The 21,173-nt window shown below is 42.2% G+C and overlaps 1 protein-coding gene across 9 annotated transcripts in view; it reads left to right on the top strand.

The window, feature by feature from the left end:
- iqsec1b (IQ motif and Sec7 domain ArfGEF 1b) overlaps positions 1–21,173 on the top strand; it is a 192,784-nt gene that overhangs the window by 130,596 nt on the left and 41,015 nt on the right. Inside the window, exons 1-2 of one of the 9 annotated variants that reach the window (XM_027143932.2) lie at positions 20,491–20,688; positions 20,831–20,856. The exons of 7 other annotated variants lie outside the window; for them this stretch is intronic. In XM_027143932.2, the coding sequence (XP_026999733.2) occupies positions 20,846–20,856 (11 nt within the window). In that variant the 5' untranslated portion in view covers positions 20,491–20,688; positions 20,831–20,845. Of the gene's footprint in view, positions 1–3,715; positions 3,999–20,490; positions 20,689–20,830; positions 20,857–21,173 lie in introns of those variants that run through there. One more of the 9 variants, XM_027143930.2, reaches the window with a different exon arrangement.

The following is a 21,173-nucleotide window of genomic DNA, read 5'->3' as shown; positions in this document are numbered from 1 at the left end:
ACATTACAACACTGCCAACAACCCAGCAGCAGGATGGCTACCTCCACCTTTGTGCAAGGAGGAACAGGAGGAGCACTGCCAGGGCCCTGCAAAATTACCTCCAGCAGGCCACAAATGTGCTCAAACGGTCAGAAACAGACTCCATAAGGGTGGTATGAGAGCCCGACGTCCACAGGTGGGGGTTGTGCTTACAGCCCAACACCGGGCAGGACATTTGGCATTTGCCAGAGAGCACCAATATTGGCAAATTCACCACTGTGCTCTTCACAGATAAAAGCAGGTTCACACTGAGCACATGTGACAGACGTGGCAGAGTCTGGAGACTTCGTGGAGAATGTTCAGCTGCCTGCAACATCCTCCAGCATGACTGGTTTGGCAGTGGGTCAGTAATGGTGTGGGGTGGCATTTCTTTGGGGGGCCGCACAGCCCTCCATGTGCTCACCAGAGGTAGCCTAAGTGCCATTAGGTACCGAGATGAGATACACAGACCCTTTGTGAGACCATATGCCAGTGCGGTTGGCCCTGAGTTCCTCCTAATGCAAGACAATGCTAGACCTCGTGTGGCTGGAGTGTGTCAGCAGTTCCTGCAAGACGAAGGCATTGATGCTATGGACTGGCCCACCCGTTCCCCAGACCTGAATCCAATTGAGCGCATCTGGAACATCATGTCTCGCTCCATCCACCAACACCACGTTGCACCACAGACAGTCCAGGAGTTGACAGATGCTTTAGTCCAGGTCTGGGAGGAGATCCCTCAGGAGACCATCCGCCACCTCATCAGGAGCATGCCCAGGCGTATACAGGCACGTGGAGGCCACGCACACTACTGAGCCTCATTTTGACCTGTTTTAAGGACATTACATCAAAGTTAGATCATCGTGTAGTGTGTTTTTCCACTTCAATTTTGAGTGTGACTCCAAATCCAGACCTCCGTGGATTAATAAATTAGATTCTCACTCATTTTCTACCGCTTATCCGAACTTCTCGGGTCACGGGGAGCCTGTGCCTATCTCAGGCGTCATCGGGCATCAAGGCAGGATACACCCTGGACGGAGTGCCGACCCATCGCAGGGCACAAACACACACTACGGACAATTTTTCCAGAGATGCCAATCAACCTGATTTTGTTGTCAGCACATTCAACTATGTAAAGAACAAAGTATTTAATAAGACTATTTCATTCATTCAGATTTAGGATGTGTTGCTCAAGTGTTTCCTTTATTTTTTTGAGCAGTGTATTTTATTAGTAAGTTCAATTCAAAATGTATGTTTACATAAAGACAAACAAGTCATGGACTTCACCCCAGTTGGAGCATCAGTACTGTTGGTGGCAATCAAGCAATGCTCAATGGGTGTTAAGGGGCCTAAAAGTGTGCCAAGAAAAATATTCCCACACCATTAAACCACCAACAGCACCTGAAATGTTGACATGAGGCAGGTTGAGTCCACAGATGATACCTTATGATCATGTCCTCTGCTGCAGATGTTTTTTTTAATAATTTTTATTTTTAATTTTACAGTCTTTCCCACTGTAGCCTCAGATCCCTGTTCTAGGCTGACAGGAAAAGTTCATAATGAGACTTCTGTTTTTGAAATCCGCCTGCCTTAGTGTTTTGTGTTTTGAGATACTTTTAATCTGAATCTCTTGGTCTGCATCTACATTTATGCATTTTACTGCTGGCAAATTTTTATTACAGGACTAAAAAGTAGCCAGTGAGAGTATGAGAGTATTTCTAATTCCCAGGAAAACCTGGGAGATCATCTGTACTTCCAAACACAATGAACATTTCAGCACTATCTTTAGTAACTGCTTCATCTTGGTCATGGTTACAGTTCTGGAACAAATCCCAGGAATCCCAGCGTTAGATGGGAATGCGCACTGAATGGGATGACGCTTCATTGCAGAGCCCCATGTACACATGTATTTACTCACTCATTTCTACATCAGGACACATTTAGTGCGGTCAGTCCACCTACAGTACTGGCATGTTTTAGGACAGTGGGAGGAAATGTCTTGCATTTATGCTGAGATTATTAATTATTATTCATTCACTATTCATAACAGAAGCAGTGCAGTCATATAGTTTGCTAAATGTTATAGTTTATGAAAAGTGTGTGTCAGTGTGTGTAAGACATCAAAAGAAAGTATGCTGCCAGGATCTGTGTGGTCATGAACAGTTTTATTTCCCCAAATTGTCTATGGCTGCCAAAAATATGGAGGCTTATAAAACAACAAAACTGGGGGGTGTGTGCGTGTTTGTGTGTTTTTGTGCGTGTGTGTGTGTTTGTGCGCGTGTGTGTTTGTGCGTGTGCATCGCACTCAGATGCAGGAGACTGAGTACACTTTAGCAGTTTGTCTCAGCACAACATATGTCACTGAAAAAGCTGTCAAACATGTCAAATGACACTTAGATCTGGTCAATGTTTTACAGAATCTTCATAAGCCAAATGTTTTGTCAGTGTGTGTGTTTGTGTGTGAGTGAGAGACCATTTTACTTTCAGTTCTTGGTGTATGGTATGTAATCATATAGACTCTACACAGAGACATCCTACAGTGCCAGGCTGAACTTGGGGGAACATTTTCTGTGCTGAAATGTGTTTTGTCTCATGAAACACAACTTTTTTTTGTTCCTGTTTCTTCGGGGTGTACAGATTCACAATTTAGCCTCAAGCTACTTATTCTTCTACAAGTAACATGGCGAATCAAATAAAAGCATGGCCGGGGTTGTGGGTGCTGGTGGTAACATGGTTCCAATAGGGAAAAACCAATAGTGAAAAAACATTCACCCTCAAGCAGTGTCCGATATTGCTTTCCCTGGGTCACATATTCTCTCTAATATTACTCTCTTCCTTGTATACTGGCTTTATTTCTTTTAGGCATTCCTCTACTTTAATTTGCAGTGCCTTTTTGTTTCTTTCCTTCCTCTAAGCTCTGAGTCTGTGTTTTGCTTTCCCTCTCCATTGCACTCGTTCATGGTCTCAAGGTTCCTGGACTGTGTCTCTGTGGTTTTAATTTACAGTTAGAGAATATTCCATTTCCAGTTGGGGATTTTTTTTTTTTTTTTTGGCCAACTTTTATTTGCTCACAGCCCTGAAAGATGACCTCATACTCTCCTTGTGGTCTCTAAAGACATTTTTCCAAGAGACTCTTACCACAATTCTCACACTATTCTGTTACAACACATTTTACTTTATTAAGACTGATTAATAGTGAAGTGAAGCCGCATGTCGTCTCAGAGCATGAACACTGGTCAGAACTGGATTGGCTTGAACTTCCTCAGAAAGGTATGTCACATGGACATTCTTTGTCACATACAACAAATAAGAAGGGAACCGAGTCATCTCCCAACAGATGAGAGAAGCTGTATTATTGAGCTGGAAAAAGTAATGACTGCCCAGAGGAAAGGCTTTAAATGAGGAGATACAACATTCCATATTACGTATCTGACTTTAGAGAAGTAAGGCATGTCATGTCTGAGTCCCGCCTGAGTCCTGCTTAGCCTTACTTGGTAATCTTAAAGCCCTGCCTAGCAACCTCCCAGAAGGGAACAGTTTGGTTTGGCTACAAAATGAAAGCGAATTGTACACACCAGTAACAACAGCAGTAACTGTGACTGGTTTGAGGTCATCATTTCTCTCTCTCTCTCTCTCTCTCTCTCTCTCTCTCTCTCTCTCTCTCTCTCTCTCTATACTTTCGAGTGTTTGATTCTTGAGATTCGAGACATCTCAAGAATCAAACACTGTTTGTGGTCAAGTGAAGAAAGATGTGGGAGGAACGTTATTTCCCGACACCAGAGGTGTTGGTGACTAACTGCAGAATGCAAGTTAGGTGCCTCAAAGAGTAATCTAGCATTCATATTCTTCTTATGACTTTAGATTAAAGGAATCAAAGAAAAAGGGTTTTGGGTTGTTTTGTTTATCTGGAGAAACCAAGCAAACAATGACCTGGCCATGTTGAATCTGATGTGGAAGTACTGCCTTTCTGTTCGAACAATAAGGTAAGTGACTGTATCATCAGTTTGGTGAGTTTTTTATGTTATCTTTGTTGTTTTTACTTGAAGAAGGAACAGTGCCATGTTCTTAGACACCTGTTCTCTTAGACACTCCTAACAGAATGTCCTGTTTTCAGATTGATCTAGAGGACTTAAGTCAGGGTTTTCTTTCAGGTTGGATTGTGTAACTTCTGTTTAAGGTTCTGTCTTGCTACAGGTAGTGTCAGGTAATTTGCTATTGCAAATCAAGACGTCTAATTATATTGTCTGATGCTTATTTTTGTAACTTTGTTCTTAGGTGTTTATGTTAAGCATTACATTGTGTTTGTGATGTTGGGGACTTTTGTATCCCCTTCACATTTCAGTATTTTAAAAAGATCTTCCCAATTTGTATATGAAGAAACACATAAATTCAGTCATCCGATAAACAAAATGTGTTGGGACTGCTACATTAGTAATAAAACTGTTTTTTGATTAATAGCCTTAAGAATCTGAGGGCATTTCCACATGTATGAGTAAGAAAGGAGCCATGACATCAGTAGTGGCCACTTCCAGGAGACAAGGCTGAAATTAGTGGCAAGGGGCTTTGACTCAAGCCACTAGACTCAGCAATGTAGTCAGTCACCGCTCATTTCTAAGCTGTATAATTTTCTGCCTAGTATTTGAACAACCACAGCCGTTGCTGTTTTTCAGCTTTAGATGCTCTTTCTATTCGTTCTGTATTAATTTCTTTGCAAGTTTTTGTATAACTGATCTCTTTAAAAGGGAGAATTTCCATCCCCATTCCATCCCTGGACACCCAGCCTCCTTTTTCTACTTTTCCGTTCATCTTAAATCTGGAGTTCCTTGTACTTTAGCAGCATCTAATGGAAACACATTTTCATAAGAACTGCATAGATGCATTTAAATGGTGGTTTAAATGCCTGGTCAAAATTTACAAGTCTAAATTCTTTCATTCATTTCAGTGCAAAACTCTGGCTGAAGCAAGTAGCCTGTGGTTTGGTACATAGAAAAGGATGTGGTCACGAAATCCTGAGTTACAGCTTAGCAAATGTTTATCTGGACTGGCTGATGGTAACAGAAATCTTTCAGCAGCGTGCCACACAAAGTTTGTACCCCAGGCATTTCTAATGGCTTGACTCATTTCTATTGTTGTTTCTGTGGCTTTCACCTCACTGCCTTTTTTTCCTATTGAATTTTTGAGAGTTTACACTCTTTCTTCCTTCAATGAGACTCAAAAGGTTCTTTAGATCCTCTAAAACCAGGCCAGTTGCTGAAAATACCATTCTTGCTTCACTGGATGTATTTGTATTAAATGTACAACTTAAAAAGCCTGCTGTCTTTTGGCATGAGGCAGTTATTGATGACTGCTAAAGGAAATGGGTTTTCAGAAGCTTTGCCTCTAAATTCTCTAAATTCTTACAAAAAAGAAACTCAGCCATGTAAAAGTAGCGGCTAAGCAACCCGATCCAACCACTGAAAGTAGCAGACTGTTTCAGTGCACAGTATGATTAATTTACTATGTGTAGACTTTACTTCAGCCTGGACATACCCTGTTTGTTCTGGTTCAGCTTGCCTCTTTCTTTCTTTCTTTCTCACCCCTTGGACAGGGAGCTGTCTTTTTATTGAGGAACTTCAAAATTCCTGCAGAGTTTCCACTGTTTGACTGGCATCATTCATGAACTTACTATTTTTGATGCTGGGGAAAACCATGGCTTGGACTTCTAGGTGTGACGTGTGTACTGGAACCTGTATTTTACAGGAAAGACACAATCAGTTGAAGTAGCAGCTAGGAGAGTACACTTGAAGAACAGATTGGTTATCTTGGGTTCTTGAGCGGTACATCAGCCCTGTGTGCAGGCAGGAATCTGCGGTGCTATGATTGAAGGACTCTAGAACAGAATATCTTTTGGCTCTTCTTCGATGACTAATTTAAACATTGCTCTGGAAAGAAACTGGAGTTTCTAGCTGGGCTGGCTGATTGTATGGAAACATTCATCATCCAGATGATCAAGTGATTCCATGGTGAGTAGCACATTCAGGCAGATTCACTGTCTCGAAGGGAGCCATTCTGTCATTTTGGGAGAGGTTGCACAGACCAGGGTTTTATATGAACATTAATTTCTCATAGTCCATGGAAAAAATTGCTTACTTTCTTACTTCTGGCTATTCTTTAGGCTTGAGGCCTATTTAAGCTCTTACTTCCAGGTCTCATTTCGATTGATGTCTGTTTTTATCCCATTAATTTTGTTTTTGTATCTGCCTTTTCTATACAAGGAAAATATGTTTCATATGTCCAATTCCTTTTAAGCTTCTTTGCCACAGTGCCAGTATTGTAATTAGCCACTATTAATATTTCAGAGCAGTGTCTCCATTTACAAGGTATACAGTAGCGAGATCTTATTTCAATGGATATTCCATTATGTGGTGGTATGTTGCACTAACAAAAATATCAGTTGAATGTTACAGTTTCTGGTCTGTTTCTGGTTGTATAATACTTCTAGTTTTGTATTTTCAGTGTTTTTTTGTTTTGTTTACAACATCAAAAAGCCATTTATCTGTTGTGTAAACCGATGAAAGGTTTTATGACTGAATTAATGGACTTGGAAATCTGATCTGTTCCAGAGCTCTTATTAAAATGAAATCATTTCTGACTGAAATGTAGTTCCAGTCCTTTTATAAGCATTTCATCACCACTCGTCTGTTACAGCTTAATCATTTTAAGCTCTATATTTTCTCACAACAAAACATAGTATTGTTGGTGTATTTGTTGTAATGTTGTAAATTTAAAGGTGTTAAATATAAAAGTATAATAAGCAGCTTTATTGTGATATTGTTACAGTATAGTGTACAATATATTGTTCCCCCATATAACTTCAGTCTCATTCCTGAGTGTACAGACTTCATCTCGGTGCTAGACTCACCTGGACCGTATGCACTTCTCTATCTGGGTCTCCATGTTTTATTCATTTTACCCTTCACTGGTCAGTACTCATCTAATATTGATGGCATTATGTTGGCTCATCCAGGAGGAGTGGCATTAGACCAGTAGTTCTTTGTTGTGTCCTTATTTTGTAGGGTATATAAAAAAAAAGATATTTCGTGTTTGTACAATTGTCAGTTCTCCAGTCCAGCTATAGAAAAGAAGTTCATGTCTTAGTGGGTAGATTAACTCCTTCCGATGAGGATGATCTAGAAAATTACAGTTGTTCTTGTCTTATTGTGTTCAACAGAAGAGGAGATTCATTTAGCGAACTTTTGATTAGTTAATTACCGCTCACCAATAAATGCTTTAAAAAATATAATCCTGTGAAGTTTTCTTGAATTTTGTTTTCCCACCAAAAATCACTTTATAGAAGTATATTTAGTATAGAAGTATATTAAAATAAATAAATAGGCCTTAAGGGGCACTAAACGAAAAGCTAATTAAACATACAGTACTACACATACACGCCCTTAGATAAAACATGCATATTAAAGATACAAAATGGTACCAGCACTAAAAAGATCAGCATAGTACCATTGGTTCTGGAAATTTCCTAGTGCCTGCAAGACTCTGTAACATGTCGGCAGTTAAGTGTTTAAGACAAAGGCTTGTGTTCAAGGTGGTGCATTTGAGGCAGAGGCTAGACAAAGGGGTATTAAAATCATTTAGGCATCAATATTGAATGCAAGGTATCCGTTAACTTAGCAGTAAGTAGCTATGAATTTGTACCTATCTTGTGATCAGTTGCATTAGAATCTTTTTTTTTTTTTGGGAAATAAACTCTATAGATTGAGCTCAGTCCAACAGCAGGCCTTAGCAGCTCTGTGCCAGTCTTCATTGTGCCAGTGAAGCACAAGTAGATGGTTTCTGCAAGGCTATTTCCCTGCTTCCTGCTCTGTGCGGCTAGTGTGAGTCATATTATTTACCATTTCCCACATTCTTTCCAACGATCACTAACTGCACAACATCTTATTACAAAATATATTATTTTCTCCACAGGAACCACCCAGTAATTCTTATCCAGTTATCCAGCTTAATGGCAGTGTTGTATGTGCTACAATTCAAAAACAAATGCTATTGTATTAGACAGGATCATGGCTAGCAGGATCATTTGGTTTAGACTATCTATCATATCATTTGGTCGTCTATCGTATCATTTGGTTTAGACTATCTATTTACCATGAATTATTTTGTACCAAAGGATTTATCCAGGTTGGGGGGAACAGAAAAGCAATAAGGGAACTGCTTTGAAACAGCACTGTGAACAACAGCATTAATGACCTATCAAGCACACTACCTCTGTAAGCAAAAAAGTTGGCATTTGGAAAAACTGAAGGTCCGTTTCTCCATTTCTCCATAAAACGGAAACAGCCCTGAATTTCATTATATGTTTATTGAAAGAAAAACAAACATCACTCATAGATTGGCTTCTGACTAGACAGATTTTTATCTCTGATGTGTACGTGTACAGTATAGCTGCTTTTCTTCATCAGGAAGATGTCCATAGGGATGCTTATTTTAACAAGGATTGTTTTCACTGGTTTTGGCACACGAGTAATCGCCTCCCACTGTGGATGGGCTCATTAAAGCTGCAGGGCTCTGCATATCCGTATCAGAGCAGCAAAGTTGTGTGTTTTTGATTCTGATTCTAAAAGCAAGAGAGGAATTTGAACACTCCCAGAGTGAAAGGCAGCGTTTGATAACTAGCATTTTCACCTTGTGTTATTCGAACTGCTTTAGATTAGAATAGCATGTGCATGTGACATGTATTCACAAGACCTCAGCAATTTCTTTGGAATCACAGAGCGAGCTTTTCAGACCATTGTTCGGATTTCTTCTGTATAATGTATGCTGGTAACGAAATGCCTTTGCCTGCATTTTAAAGGTGCGTAATTCTGTCGTCTGTGTGAAGATAGACCAAAATTCAGATTGCCTTTCTTAAGAAGCCCATTCTTCCTCTGGCACCATCTCCCCCTGTCCTCACTTTAGTGAAGGCTTATTACTGTGATGCCCTAAACCTGACAGATTTAGGATGTGGAGAGAAGAATGTGGTCATGAGCAAACAGACATTAGGGACTTTTTGTTTTGTTTTGTTTTGTGTGGACTTCACAGAAGCATGTGCAGTCTGAGACATTTCTTCCCAGTCAATCAGATGCAGTTGTGTGTCTAAACAGTACATAGACATGACAGATTACAATATGCTTTTTTATTTAATCATTTTTTGTGAAAAATACTGAATGATATTTGGCCCTCTTCCCAAAATGGAGAGCTTTTTTTATCTCTATTTTACTCTCTTTTTCTCACTGTCTTTATTATCTGCACAACTTTTATCATCCTATTATTTTTTTTAATATCTGTGTTGTGCACAAGGGAATAACGCAAGAGCCAGAGATCAATTACTCTGTGCACCAGCCCAATCAATCTTCCCTAATTTGCAATTCCTGCCGTTTAAAAAAAAAGGCTTGTCTTTAAGAGTGACAGGCATAATTATGCTAGAAAATGAGAGAGAAAAAACAGAGAAGGATAATTATATCCAGGACATGAGAAAGTGTAAGATTCCTCCAGAGGTAGAGACTCGAGTATATCGTACTACATTCCACGTTCTTGCAACTTTTCTGGCCTGTTTAGTAACAAAGTGAACTTGAGGGATGCAGATAAAAATGCCATCTATACCTACAGGCCTCATGTAAGCCTTTGCACGCAACACATGCTTAGATGTCCGAGGAGCTGAAATGCAGCTGGAAGCGTTCAGGGGTCAGGATCCTGTTAACACTGACATGACATGCTGCACTGTATACCTCAGATTCCTCACTTCGCAGATGTTATATTTGCTTAAAGTATCTCTGTAAAATTTCATTGCTGACATTTTTTCTGCTAAATGATGTTGATGTTCTCAGACTCAGAGGTTATGTAGACAGAAAGATCTTAAGGACCAGATGTTGCATGTCAGTAAAAAAGTCAGTGAACTTTTCGGACAAAAACATAGTGAAGGCTTACAGGTTTTTTACATTTTCAGGAGCACTTATGATCCACAGCATTGCAGGGAACTTGCACACACAATGACACCTGTTGGGATGGGGAGGAACCTGAAGTTACACCTGCAGAGAGCATGCAAACTCCACACACAAACACACACACGGATGCAAGACTCAAACCTACAACACCAGAGATTCAAGGCGAAGTCTTCAGAAGAACTGTCAGATTCTCCAAGGTGACCAGCCAGTATAAACCTGATGTGTAGAAATGAAGTGGACTTTTTTAAAGCAAAGTATAAGTTTATTACCCTTTAACGGACTTTATACGTAGAAACATTGTTTTTGTTTTTGCACGTGACATCACCAGCTTTCAGAAAATCAGCAAAGCGCATTCAAAGGTGAGAAATACGCATGACAAAGACAGGAGACATAATTATTCAAATGCATGTAGTGCTAGTGGAAATTTTTTTGCTTTGTTTGTTGCGGTATAAAATGAAGTCATATTTAAAAGCATTTCAATGCTAATACTTTCAAGCAATTGCAGTTTGCTGAATTGTCTTAAAGGACACAAGCTGTATTTTTGCTGATGCAGTCTGTTCAGTCAGTCCTCCTGCTCTCCACTAATAGTGCTGTAGTGTATTTTAAAGAAGCCTGAGTGAGACAGGTAGTGAATGTGAATTCATGATGAGGCTCTGGAGACCGGGTATGTGGATGGGGGTAGGTGATGGTGGTCCTCCTCATATCTACTGATTTATCTAGTGAAATGACAGCTTGACTACCAAACAGTGGTCCCCAAACACCCGTCTGATGAAATGCACCTTCTGATCAGCTTTTAACAACTTAAAGGCAAAAAAAGAAAGGTGCATGTTTGGATGTGTGGATGCATTTCAATGCAATTGTGTATTATTCATGTCCCTACCAGAACACCTAGTTACCAGGCTAATCCTGCTTGTGTGCCGAGGGTGAATGATGAAACGCATCATGCCGTCGGACAGAATCAGGCCATTAGACATTCATGGCAGATTATTCATTTGATGTTTGCCAATAATGGCTGTCAAGAAGATAATGAACAAAACAGACAGGAAGTGTCTACAGGTCTAACTTTTTTTTGTGAGCAATTGCTTTCATAAAACCAACATTACTAAATTTTGAACTATATCTTTTTGGAGCTGGTGCATAAAAGAGAGGTTAACATTAAAAACCTTTAATGTTAACCTGTTGTGTTTTGATGAAAACGATTTTTCAGATTTTTCTGTCCCCCCCGTGACACATGTTCAAATGGCATTTATTTCACACAGCCTTAGTATGACGTGGTGAATGAAAAATGCAGGTAAATACTGTATGTGACAGGTTTCTCTTTGAAATTGCAGCTCTTCAGTTTGTCATTGAAAGCAAAATTGAAAACAGTGGAGTCTGGAAAGCGTTGATATGCTGCAGAGTGTCACGGAGTTAAAAGAGGCCTTGAAATACATCATGTCACATAGCTAGCTGGCAGCGGCAGAGAGCACCTGATAAACTGCTTTATCACTGCTGAGTGTGCAAGTCTGCCTCTTGAAATGTTTTGCACATCACGAGTCAAACGGAAGTCATTTACTAACGGATGACGTTTTGGCATTTGTGCTGTTCCAGTGACTGCCTTTTGCTTACCAGATAAAATATGGACAAAGACATTTTTGTTATTTAAAGTTATCAACAGACAACCCTCTGACTTTGGGCACCATATATCATACAAGTCTGCTTAAGGCCCCTTGCTCTGATTCTCCTGACAGAGGGAACCCCTTAAACTCCATATCCCCTAACCCCCAACCCACCTTCTCAGCTATCTCATGAACGCTTGTGGAAGTAGCAGACAGTGCTTTGACAGCTGTGTGTGGAACATGGATCACTGCAGCACATAAACAATCATTAAGTCCTGACTGCACTGCATGGCACAGAGTAAACAGACTCACAATCAGCATCAGTATGGTGGGGTCTGATGGAGCTTAGCCAGACCTTCATATACAGAGCTCTGGTTTTTCTATCAGATATTTGCTATAAATGATCTTTAAATGACATTGTGTTGTTCTCCCTCATTCTTTTCTGATCTAATCTTCAAACATGATATCACTGTGTGGATTTTTTAAAATGATCATTTAACCATTTTTGACAGTGCATCTCATTTGGAAGAGGAAAGCTTTCTAGATTGATGGCTGCCTTCTGTAATGTTCTGTAATCTTTTTTTTCCTTCCCTTAGTATTTCTGCATCAGGTTAAAAATCAGAACTCCTACTTTGTGGGCCTGCATATTGCCACAGTGTAAGCGAGAGATCAAACTTGCATCAGAAATTGTGCAAACTCACTGTAATGAGTTCCCCAGAGTTCCTGCTCTGCATTAAATGGTTAGAGATGTGAAGTTGCCTTCGCAGCTTGAACACCAGCATACATTAAGTGTGAATATATAAGCACAAGGAGCAAAATTTTTTCAAGACATGAATTTACACCTACAGTAAAAAGTTGTCAGTAATCATTGATGGTTCTCTGTAGAGAGACCAGGCTCCAGCAATAAAGACATTTCACTTCATTCTGTATTTTTTCTCTCCTTGTTGTGTTGGTTGTGTAATGAGGCCCCCTACTGGCTCAGTAATGCACAGACTGAACTACAGCTCAATACAGCCTTCAGACACAGAAATTGTCCATTCTTTTTAATAAACCAGCATTTTGTTTTTCCAAGTAAGTGTATTGTAACAGAGAGACAGTGAAATCATCACATGGTGGAGGATCACTGAGGACTGATGTATAAAGAAGAGCATGAAATTAGGCCACAATGTCTGATCACTGGAAAATGCATCCTGACAGAATCTCCCAGCACTGGTAATTGCTTTGTAGTGGTTTATTGGTTTGACAGCTGTGCCAAGAGCCTTTCTCTATGAGTCTTTCACCCAATTTCCTGTATGCATGTGTATTCATATCTGTAGTGTTTGTGTGCATGTGAGTAACCGTCATTTTTGTCCAAGGTGAACGAGAGTGTCTCCGACACTTCACACAGCTCAGCCAGTCACCCGGAAGAGAGGAGGTAGCATTATTTGTTAGTGAGAGTGATTTTTGTGTTGGTGTGGAAGAGCATCTCCTCGGAGAGCCAAGTCTCCTTCTTCATCACAAACATGCCAAGGAAGAGAGAGTGCAGAGTGCCAAGGAAGAGAGAGTGCATCCTTTAAAGAGTGGCTTCCCAGGGGCCACACTTTAAAGGATAATACATATTCTTGGGTCAAAATATCTGTAAGATTACGCTGGGGAGCAGTTGCTCTTTTGTGACTTTTTTAGCTAAAGTACAGATCGTTTCACTTTTAATGAATATTGTGAACATAGAATAATATTCAGTCAAGTTCAGTGTTATATGTGTATCACTTTTAACAGTCAACACTGTCAGAGCAGTTTTGCAGAAATCAGACAGACATTACTCAGTAGCTTGTGGATGTTCAGTGTGAGTACATTTGCACCACACAGTCTTTATGGTTTCTGCAGCAGTTCTTAGGGTCAACTCAGTATCCAGGTGAAATTATCCACTGAGGAAAGTCGGCAGGAACGATTGGAACTAATGGGATTTGCTATCTTATGAAATTCATGAAACACATTTTGTTACCACGTTTTCAAGATAACCAGAGCCTAACCACACATTTTTACACATTGGCTGTATACTAACTGCATCGTTTTGCTTTTTTTTTTTCCCCAAATAATATCTTTTTTTTATTTACTTTCCAAACATTTATGATAAGCAGAAATACACAATGTATGCTTAGTAGAAATACAGATAGAGATCCATGTTCTAATAGTCAGGAACCTACAACATTTCCCAGAATGCACTAGGGCCTGTAAACAAGGCTGTATAATTTCCAAAGCATGTTACACTTCCCACAACATGCAGTCACTGTGTGTTTTATTCATTGCCAATGCTCTAGGCTTAGCTGGGAAGTTTATACTGTATGAAATGCAACAGAGTGATTAGTAGCATATAGGAAAAACGGACATTTTTTCAGGTTATTTAAAAAAAAAAATGTCTTGTTCATTGCTTTCTCATTGTTATTGTTTCATAAATGTGTGTATGTGTTTGTTTGCAAAACCCCATTCCAAGTGAGCACAAGTGAGATATTATAAAAGGATTAAGGTACGGTGGCTGTCAGTATCACCTTGTCGTGGTGGAGGGGTTTGCCTCCTTGCATCTTGTCTGGGGCTTTCTGCCCCGGTAGGGTCTCCCAAGGCAAACAGGTCCTGGGTGACGGGCCAGACAAAGAGTGGTTCAAAACCCCTTATGAGGAAAAACAAGGTCTGTGACCCCACCTGGTATGGCGCAACCGGGCCCCCACCCTGGAGCTAGGTGACTGGTGACAGTGCCTGGTGGCCGGGTCTTACCCCACGGGGCCCGGCCAGGCTCAGCCCGAAGGAGCAACGTGAGGCCGATCTCCTGTGGGCCCACCACCTGCAGGAGGAACCGTAAGGGGCTGGTGCAATGTGGACTGGGTGGCAGTCAAAGGCGGGGGCCTCTACGACCCAATCCCTGGACAAGGAATCTGGCTCTAGGGACATGGAATGTCACCTCGCTAGGGGGGAAGGAGCCTGAGTTGGTGCAGGAGGTTGAGAGATACCAACTAGAGATAGTTGGGCTTGCCTCCACGCACAGCTTGGGCTCTGGAACCCAACTCCATGAGAGAGGCTGGACTCTCTACTACTCTGGAGTTGCCCGCAGTGAGAGGCGGCGGGCTGGTGTGGGCTTGCTCATAGCCCCCCAGCTCAGCAGCCATGTGTTGGAGTTCACCCAGGTGAACGAGAGGGTCGTTTCCCTGCGCCTTTGGGTCGGGGATAGGTCTCTCACTGTTATTTGTGTTATCTCTTACTGTTATTATGTGCGCTTATGGGCGAAATGGCAGTGTAGAGTACCTTCTTGGTGTCTCTGGGAAGGGTGCTGGAAAGTGCTCCAGGCAGGGACAACGTTGTTCTACTGGGGGATTTCAACGCTCACGTGGGCAGCGACAGTGACACCAGGAGGGGCGTGATTGGGAGGAACCCCCCTCCGACCTGAACCCGAGTGGTGTTCTGTTATTGGACTTCTGTGCTAGTCACAATTTGTCCATAACAAACACCATGTTCAAGCATAAGGGTGTCCATCAGTACATGTGGCACCAGGACACCTTAGGTTGGAGGTCGATGATCGACTTTGTGGTTGTTCCAGCTGACCTCCGGCCATATGTCTTGGACACTCGGGTAAAGTGAGGGGTGGAGCTGTAAACTGATCACCACCTGGTGGTGAGTTGGATCCGATGGCGGGGGAGGAAGTTGGACAGTCTTGGCAGACCCAAACGTACTGTGAGGGTCTGCTGGGAACATTTGGCAGTCTCCGGTCAGAGAGATCTTCAACTCCCACCTCCGGCAGAGCTTCAACCAGATCCCGGGGGAGGTTGGAGACATTGAGTCCGAATGGACCATGTTGTCCACTTCCATTGTTGATGTGGCCGCTCGAAGAAATTCTGGCAAATCGTCCGGTGCCTCAGGAGGGGGAAGCAGTGCCCTGCACACACTGTTTACACTATTTCTGCTGACTTTGACCGGACGGTGGAAGGAGTACGTCAAGGATCTCCTCAACCCCAATGACATGTCTTCCACTGAGGAAGCAGAGGCCGAGGGCTTGGTTGTGGACTCATCGATCCCCCAAGCTGAGGTCACTGAGGTAGTGGCAAGGCTCCGGTGGTGGATGAGATCCGCCCTGAGTACCTCAAGTCTCTGGATGTTGTGGGGCTGTCTTGGTTGACAGGCCTCTGCAACATCACGTGGCGGCTGGGGACAGTGCCTCTGGACGGGCAGACAGGGTGGTGGTCCCTCTGTTTAAGAAGGGGGACCGGAGGATGTGTTTCAACTAAAGGGGATCACACTCCTCAGCCTCCCCGGAAAAGTCTATGCCAGGGTACTGGAGAGGAGAATTCGGCCGATAGTCGAACCTCTGATTTAGGAGCAATGCGGTTTTTGTCCCGGTCGTGGAACACTGGACCATCTCTATACTCTCGCCAGGTTGCTGGAGGGTAAATGGGAGTTTGCGCAACCAGTCCACATGTGCTTTGTGGATCTGGAGAAGGCATTCAACCGTGTCCCTCATGGTGACCTGTGGGGGGTGCTCTGGGAGTACGGGGTCCGGGGCCCTCTGCTAAGTGCTGTCCGGTCCCTATATGACTGGAGCAGGAGTTTGGTTCGCATTTGCCGGCAATAAGTCAGACTTGTTCCTGGTGCATGTTGGACTCTGGCAGGGCTGCCCTTTTTCACTGGTCCTGTTCATTATTTATATGCACAGGATTTCTAGGCGCAGTCAGGGGCCAGAGGGAGTCTGGTTTGGGGACCACAGGATTTCGTCTCTGCTTTTTGCAGATGATGATGTCCTGTTGGCTTCATCAAATCAGGACCTTCAGCGTGCACTGGGACGGTTTGCACCCGAGTGTGAAGTGGCGGGGATGAGAATCAGGACCTCCTAAAGAATCAGAGAATCAGAGCTCCTGCCTCAAGTGGAAGAGTTTAAGCATTTTGGGGTCTTGTTCACGAGTGAGGGAAGGATGGAGAGGGAGATAGTCAGGCGGATCAGTGTATCCTCTGCAGTGATGCGGTCAATATACCGGTATGTTGTGGTGAAGAGAGAGCTGAGCTGCAAGGTGAAGCTCTCTATTTACCAGTCGATCTACGTTCCTACCCTAATCTATGGTCATAAGCTTTGGGTCATGACCGAAAGGACAAGATCTCGGATATAGGCGGCCAAAATGAGTTTCCTCCATAGAGTGGCTGGGCACTCCCTTAGAGATAGGGTAAGGAGCTCAGTCACTCGGGAGGAGCTCAGAGTAGAGCCGCTGCTCCTCCACATCGAGAGCAGTCAGCTCAGGTGGCTTGGGCATCTGTTCCTGATGCCTCTTGGACACCTCCCTGGGGAGGAGTTCCGGGTATGTCCAACCGGGAGGAGGCCCCGGGGAAGACTTAGGACACGCTGGAGGGACTATGTCTCTCATCTGGCCTGGGAACGCCTCGGTATTCTCCCGGAAGAGCTGGAGAAAGTGTCTGGGGAGTATGAAGTCTAGGCGTCCCTGCTTAGACGGCTGCCCCCACGACCCGGTTCCGTATAAGCGGTTGAAAATGGATGGATGGATGGATGGATGGATGGGCTGTTAGTATGTGAGGTATCCCATGTTTAGAAGCATTTGACTGGTCCTCAAACTTTCCTAATCAACTGTTATTTAAAAGACTAGATGAGTACAATATGTCCCTTCAGTTAGGATGTGTAGGAATAACAAAATTAATCTACAGCTATATATACATAATTCAATAGAAATATTGTACCGCGCAAAGATAGTGAGACCAATGAGGACCATTTTTCACTTCCTTTCTGTGGTTCACTGATTATAAATTCGATCGACTAAAGTATCAGATAACATAAACAACCATAGAATCAATAACATTCCCATAATGGTCTGTTTTTCTATAATGAAACGTCTGTGGAACAGATGTGACTGCTTTCTGCAGGCTTCTACACAGCTCACTTCTTAGTTAGGGGGCATTTAAGATGACCTCACTTATTACAAAGAGCTCAGTCTCAAGTGTCTCAAGGGTTGGGTATCTGGGGGCAGCATATGGGAAATGCCTTAATGGTTCTGGATTCACAACCCAAAGTCTAGTTGTTATGGATTTGAGCGATGTGCAGTACTTTGTTGAATTTCTGTAAAATAGCTATTTGGTTATCTAGCTATGTTCTCAATTGTACAGCACAATTGCCAAGAGTTGCCCAGATATTGGTGATTTTGTGTTTCCTCCTTGGAATCTAAATCAATTTAAGGTTCTTACATGTCAGAGTGGATCAAATGCAACAGTTCTGTGGATAGGGCTGTGTCTGAACTGTGTTTTTTATATATATATATATAAAAACAATAATTTAAGTGGTTTAAAGTGAGACCTTTAGAAGAGTTCCAAGATGTTTAAGGCTTGACAGTTGTCGGGAATGTTCTTGCATCATAAAAGTTTGTTGTTCTCACTGGCTGAGTCGCGTTGAAGAGTTGTTTGCCAGACAGAGTGCAAATAATGGGAAATCCAATGCAGTAGTCATAAATGCCTGCTTCTCTGCATCAGCTACACCTTCTGCCACAGGAAGTGATCTGTAAGCCTCATTCAGCATGTAAAGACCTTTATTTGCTGCATGTACAGCTGAATGCAAACTGCAATCACATTTCTGCTCATTTCTCCCTTAGATAGTAGGATAGTATTAGCACAAACATGCCCTCCTTTCACCCAGGATATGTATAGTACACCAAGTCATGTGCTGGTGATAGCTCAGAGTGAGTCAGCTTGCAGAGAGCACCGTCCCCGAACACCTGATTATGGCTCCTGACAGTTGATGTGACAGCAAGTCAAATTGTGGCTTTAGAGACGTAACTTCCATTCATATTACCGTGACATGTGATGTTTGAGCTGCATTATCTGATTTAACGAGGGTCAGGCCCAGTACTAAGATGACTGGAAGAGGCTAAGAAAACAATCATTTGCTTAAAATGCACACAGATCCTGCTCAATTCAGCAATAAATCATATAATTAACTCAAATAACTCAAGTGATCACCACCACTGCAGCATTAGCATGACTTTTTTCTGCCATCCTGCTCAAGCACCAGCACAAGTCTTCATCGCCCCTGACTGATCAGAAGAGGTCAGATCAGGTGTGTGTGTGTGTGTGTGTGAGTGCATGTGCGTGCTGTTGACCTTCATCTAATGGATCAGTCTGATTTGTTTGTTGAGTGTTACAGTATTGTAGTGAATCTCAGTTAAACCAGTCTTGACCAGTATGAACTGCTGGTGCCTTTTACAGCCATGTATAGTCAGTAATCCTACCTGTTCTGGAGCTGATGCTACCAGCTAATCACCTAATCTGTGGTGTATTAAAGCCAGACTGTACAGTCTTAGAGCCATTAATCCTCTGAAGAACCCTGGAAAAAAACAGATACCCAGTAATTTCAGATTACAGAAATCTTGGTGATGCACTTGGACTTTTGATAAATATTCCATAAATTATACATAACTTTCACCCATGCCATACTTACCACAGATTGCCCAAGCTGTGGTAAGCTATGGCCCAAGCTGCCACCTTCACAGTTAGAACAATGGTACTGAAAAAGGTTCTGTATATGAGTTTCTGACTTTGGTTTCGTGTCAAAATGACCCGGATACTCAGCACTGGTCCTGACTGGAATAAATTAGTTTTTATTATTATTATTTTTTTTTTTCATTTCATTTTTTTCCCCATTTAACAATGGACATTGTCTCAAAAAAAAAATTATTATACAGCGATTAATATAATACAACAGTTCAAGATAAATATTAGACTTATATTTAAATGTCTTCGTATTTATCCCCAATGAGCAAGTCTGAGGTGACTGTGGCGAGGAAAAACTCCCTTGGATGGAAGAAAAAGAAACCTGGAGAGGAACCAGAGTCAAAAGTGAACCTTATTCTCATCCACCAATTTTGTACTGATGAGGAGGATTTTGTCCTCAAAGACCACATGTAGTCCACATCTCTGGTTAGAATGTCCGAACACTTCATTAAGCAATTCTGGAGCTAATTCTATAAACCAACTGGAGCTGGTACATCTCTAGATGCCTCAGGATCCACACAGGGTTGGCCTCTTCTCAATGAAGGTCCAAAATCCTCATGACATGGAACACAACCGAAGCTGGTACAATCTCAGAATGCCTTGGAGTGGGTCGAAAAAGAGAAGCAGTGAAGAGGAATTAGCGTAGCTGCTGCTCGTAAATTTTTATGTCTTTGGCCACAGTTTGAGTAGGTCTGCAGTGAAATGGGACAGCTAATGGAACAACATGATTAAATTGGAAACAGTAAATCTAGTCCTTCATCCCTGACTCTCACATTATCATGTAAAACGTATGTTTGTCCATGGTTTGCTCCCATAAATGAGTGTCTAAGAAAGACAGGGAGTAAATCTCAAAGATGGATGGAACTCTAATTATATTCATATTGCATAACATCAATAATCCATTGTGGATGGGCAGGATGGATGATGTTTTAAAAAGCAGAATATTTTCTCGCCATTTTTTATTAAGTAGAGACTTGGAGGACAAACTGTGACACACAGCTGATCAAAATTTCTTACTTGCCAGAAACTCATCCGGTCTTTCAACAGCTCAAAGATCATTCTTTTCCCTCCATTAAACCTACATTACGGTCAAAGTGACCTGTCTCTTGTGACTTCCCTATTTCTGTTGTCTTGCCTTTTCATTTGATTTCCCTCATTGTTTTTTTTATTTGTAACGCTTCCTATTTGCTGATCTGCTTTTCTGACAGAGTGTATTCAAACACATGAACACAATCACTGCAAGTATTTGAGAGAGAATTAGAGGAAAGGATTGAGGAGGGGAAGTAAGCTAAGGGGAGGGGTTGAAGACAGACAGAGTAATGAGAAGAGAGGGAGGAAGGGAAGGAGGCGTGGACTTAACACAGCACCTACGTCACTCTAGGTGAAGCTTGCAGAGCTGCTGGTTAGATTGAAAGCAGCTCCTCTCTTTTTGGTTATCGTCACAGCTGAGACTCTCTGTCCTGCCCCTTGGCCACCCTCCCATCGCTGTCTGTCTGCCTGTCTCTTGCTGAAGAAGGATATTCTCAGTACTGTTTATCTCGTGTCTGTTACTGCTCACATGGTGTTCACTGCAAGCCGGTGTGAGCACATGAGAGGTATGTATCTGAAGTGTCTATTTGTTTGTGCATGCGCATGTGTGTTGAGACTGCAGAGAGCAGTCAATAGCTGACACAGAGACTGCAGCAGGCATCCAGCTCTGACTGTCTCTCTCTATTTCTCTCTTCCTCTCTGTTATAGTCTGATGTCATCCTGATGCAGACCAGGTAGACAGCAGTTTGCTTACTAAGCTGAAGAACTTTCTGGCCATATTCAGCTGAACAAGGCTATGTATAGATTGTGTGTGCAGATTGTTTGTCTTCTCATAAGATTAATAACTTGGAGCTGAATTACCCTGCAGTCTGAATGCAGTTAATAGCAGTGAATTATTTTCACTTTTTTTTACATCCATTAAGATGTGTCCATGTGTCCTTGTATGTTGTGTTTTCCACACCGGGGTCCTCTGGCGAGTCACTGGTACTGATTTAGCTTCCACCGTGTCCTTGTGGGGAGTGATTTCAGTTAGCAGATGATTTTACAGCAT

This window comes from Tachysurus fulvidraco, chromosome 2 (genome assembly GCF_022655615.1).
Source record: "Tachysurus fulvidraco isolate hzauxx_2018 chromosome 2, HZAU_PFXX_2.0, whole genome shotgun sequence".
In the NCBI taxonomy this organism is placed as follows: Eukaryota; Metazoa; Chordata; class Actinopteri; order Siluriformes; family Bagridae; genus Tachysurus; species Tachysurus fulvidraco.
This window is presented reverse-complemented; position numbering and strand designations above follow the sequence as displayed.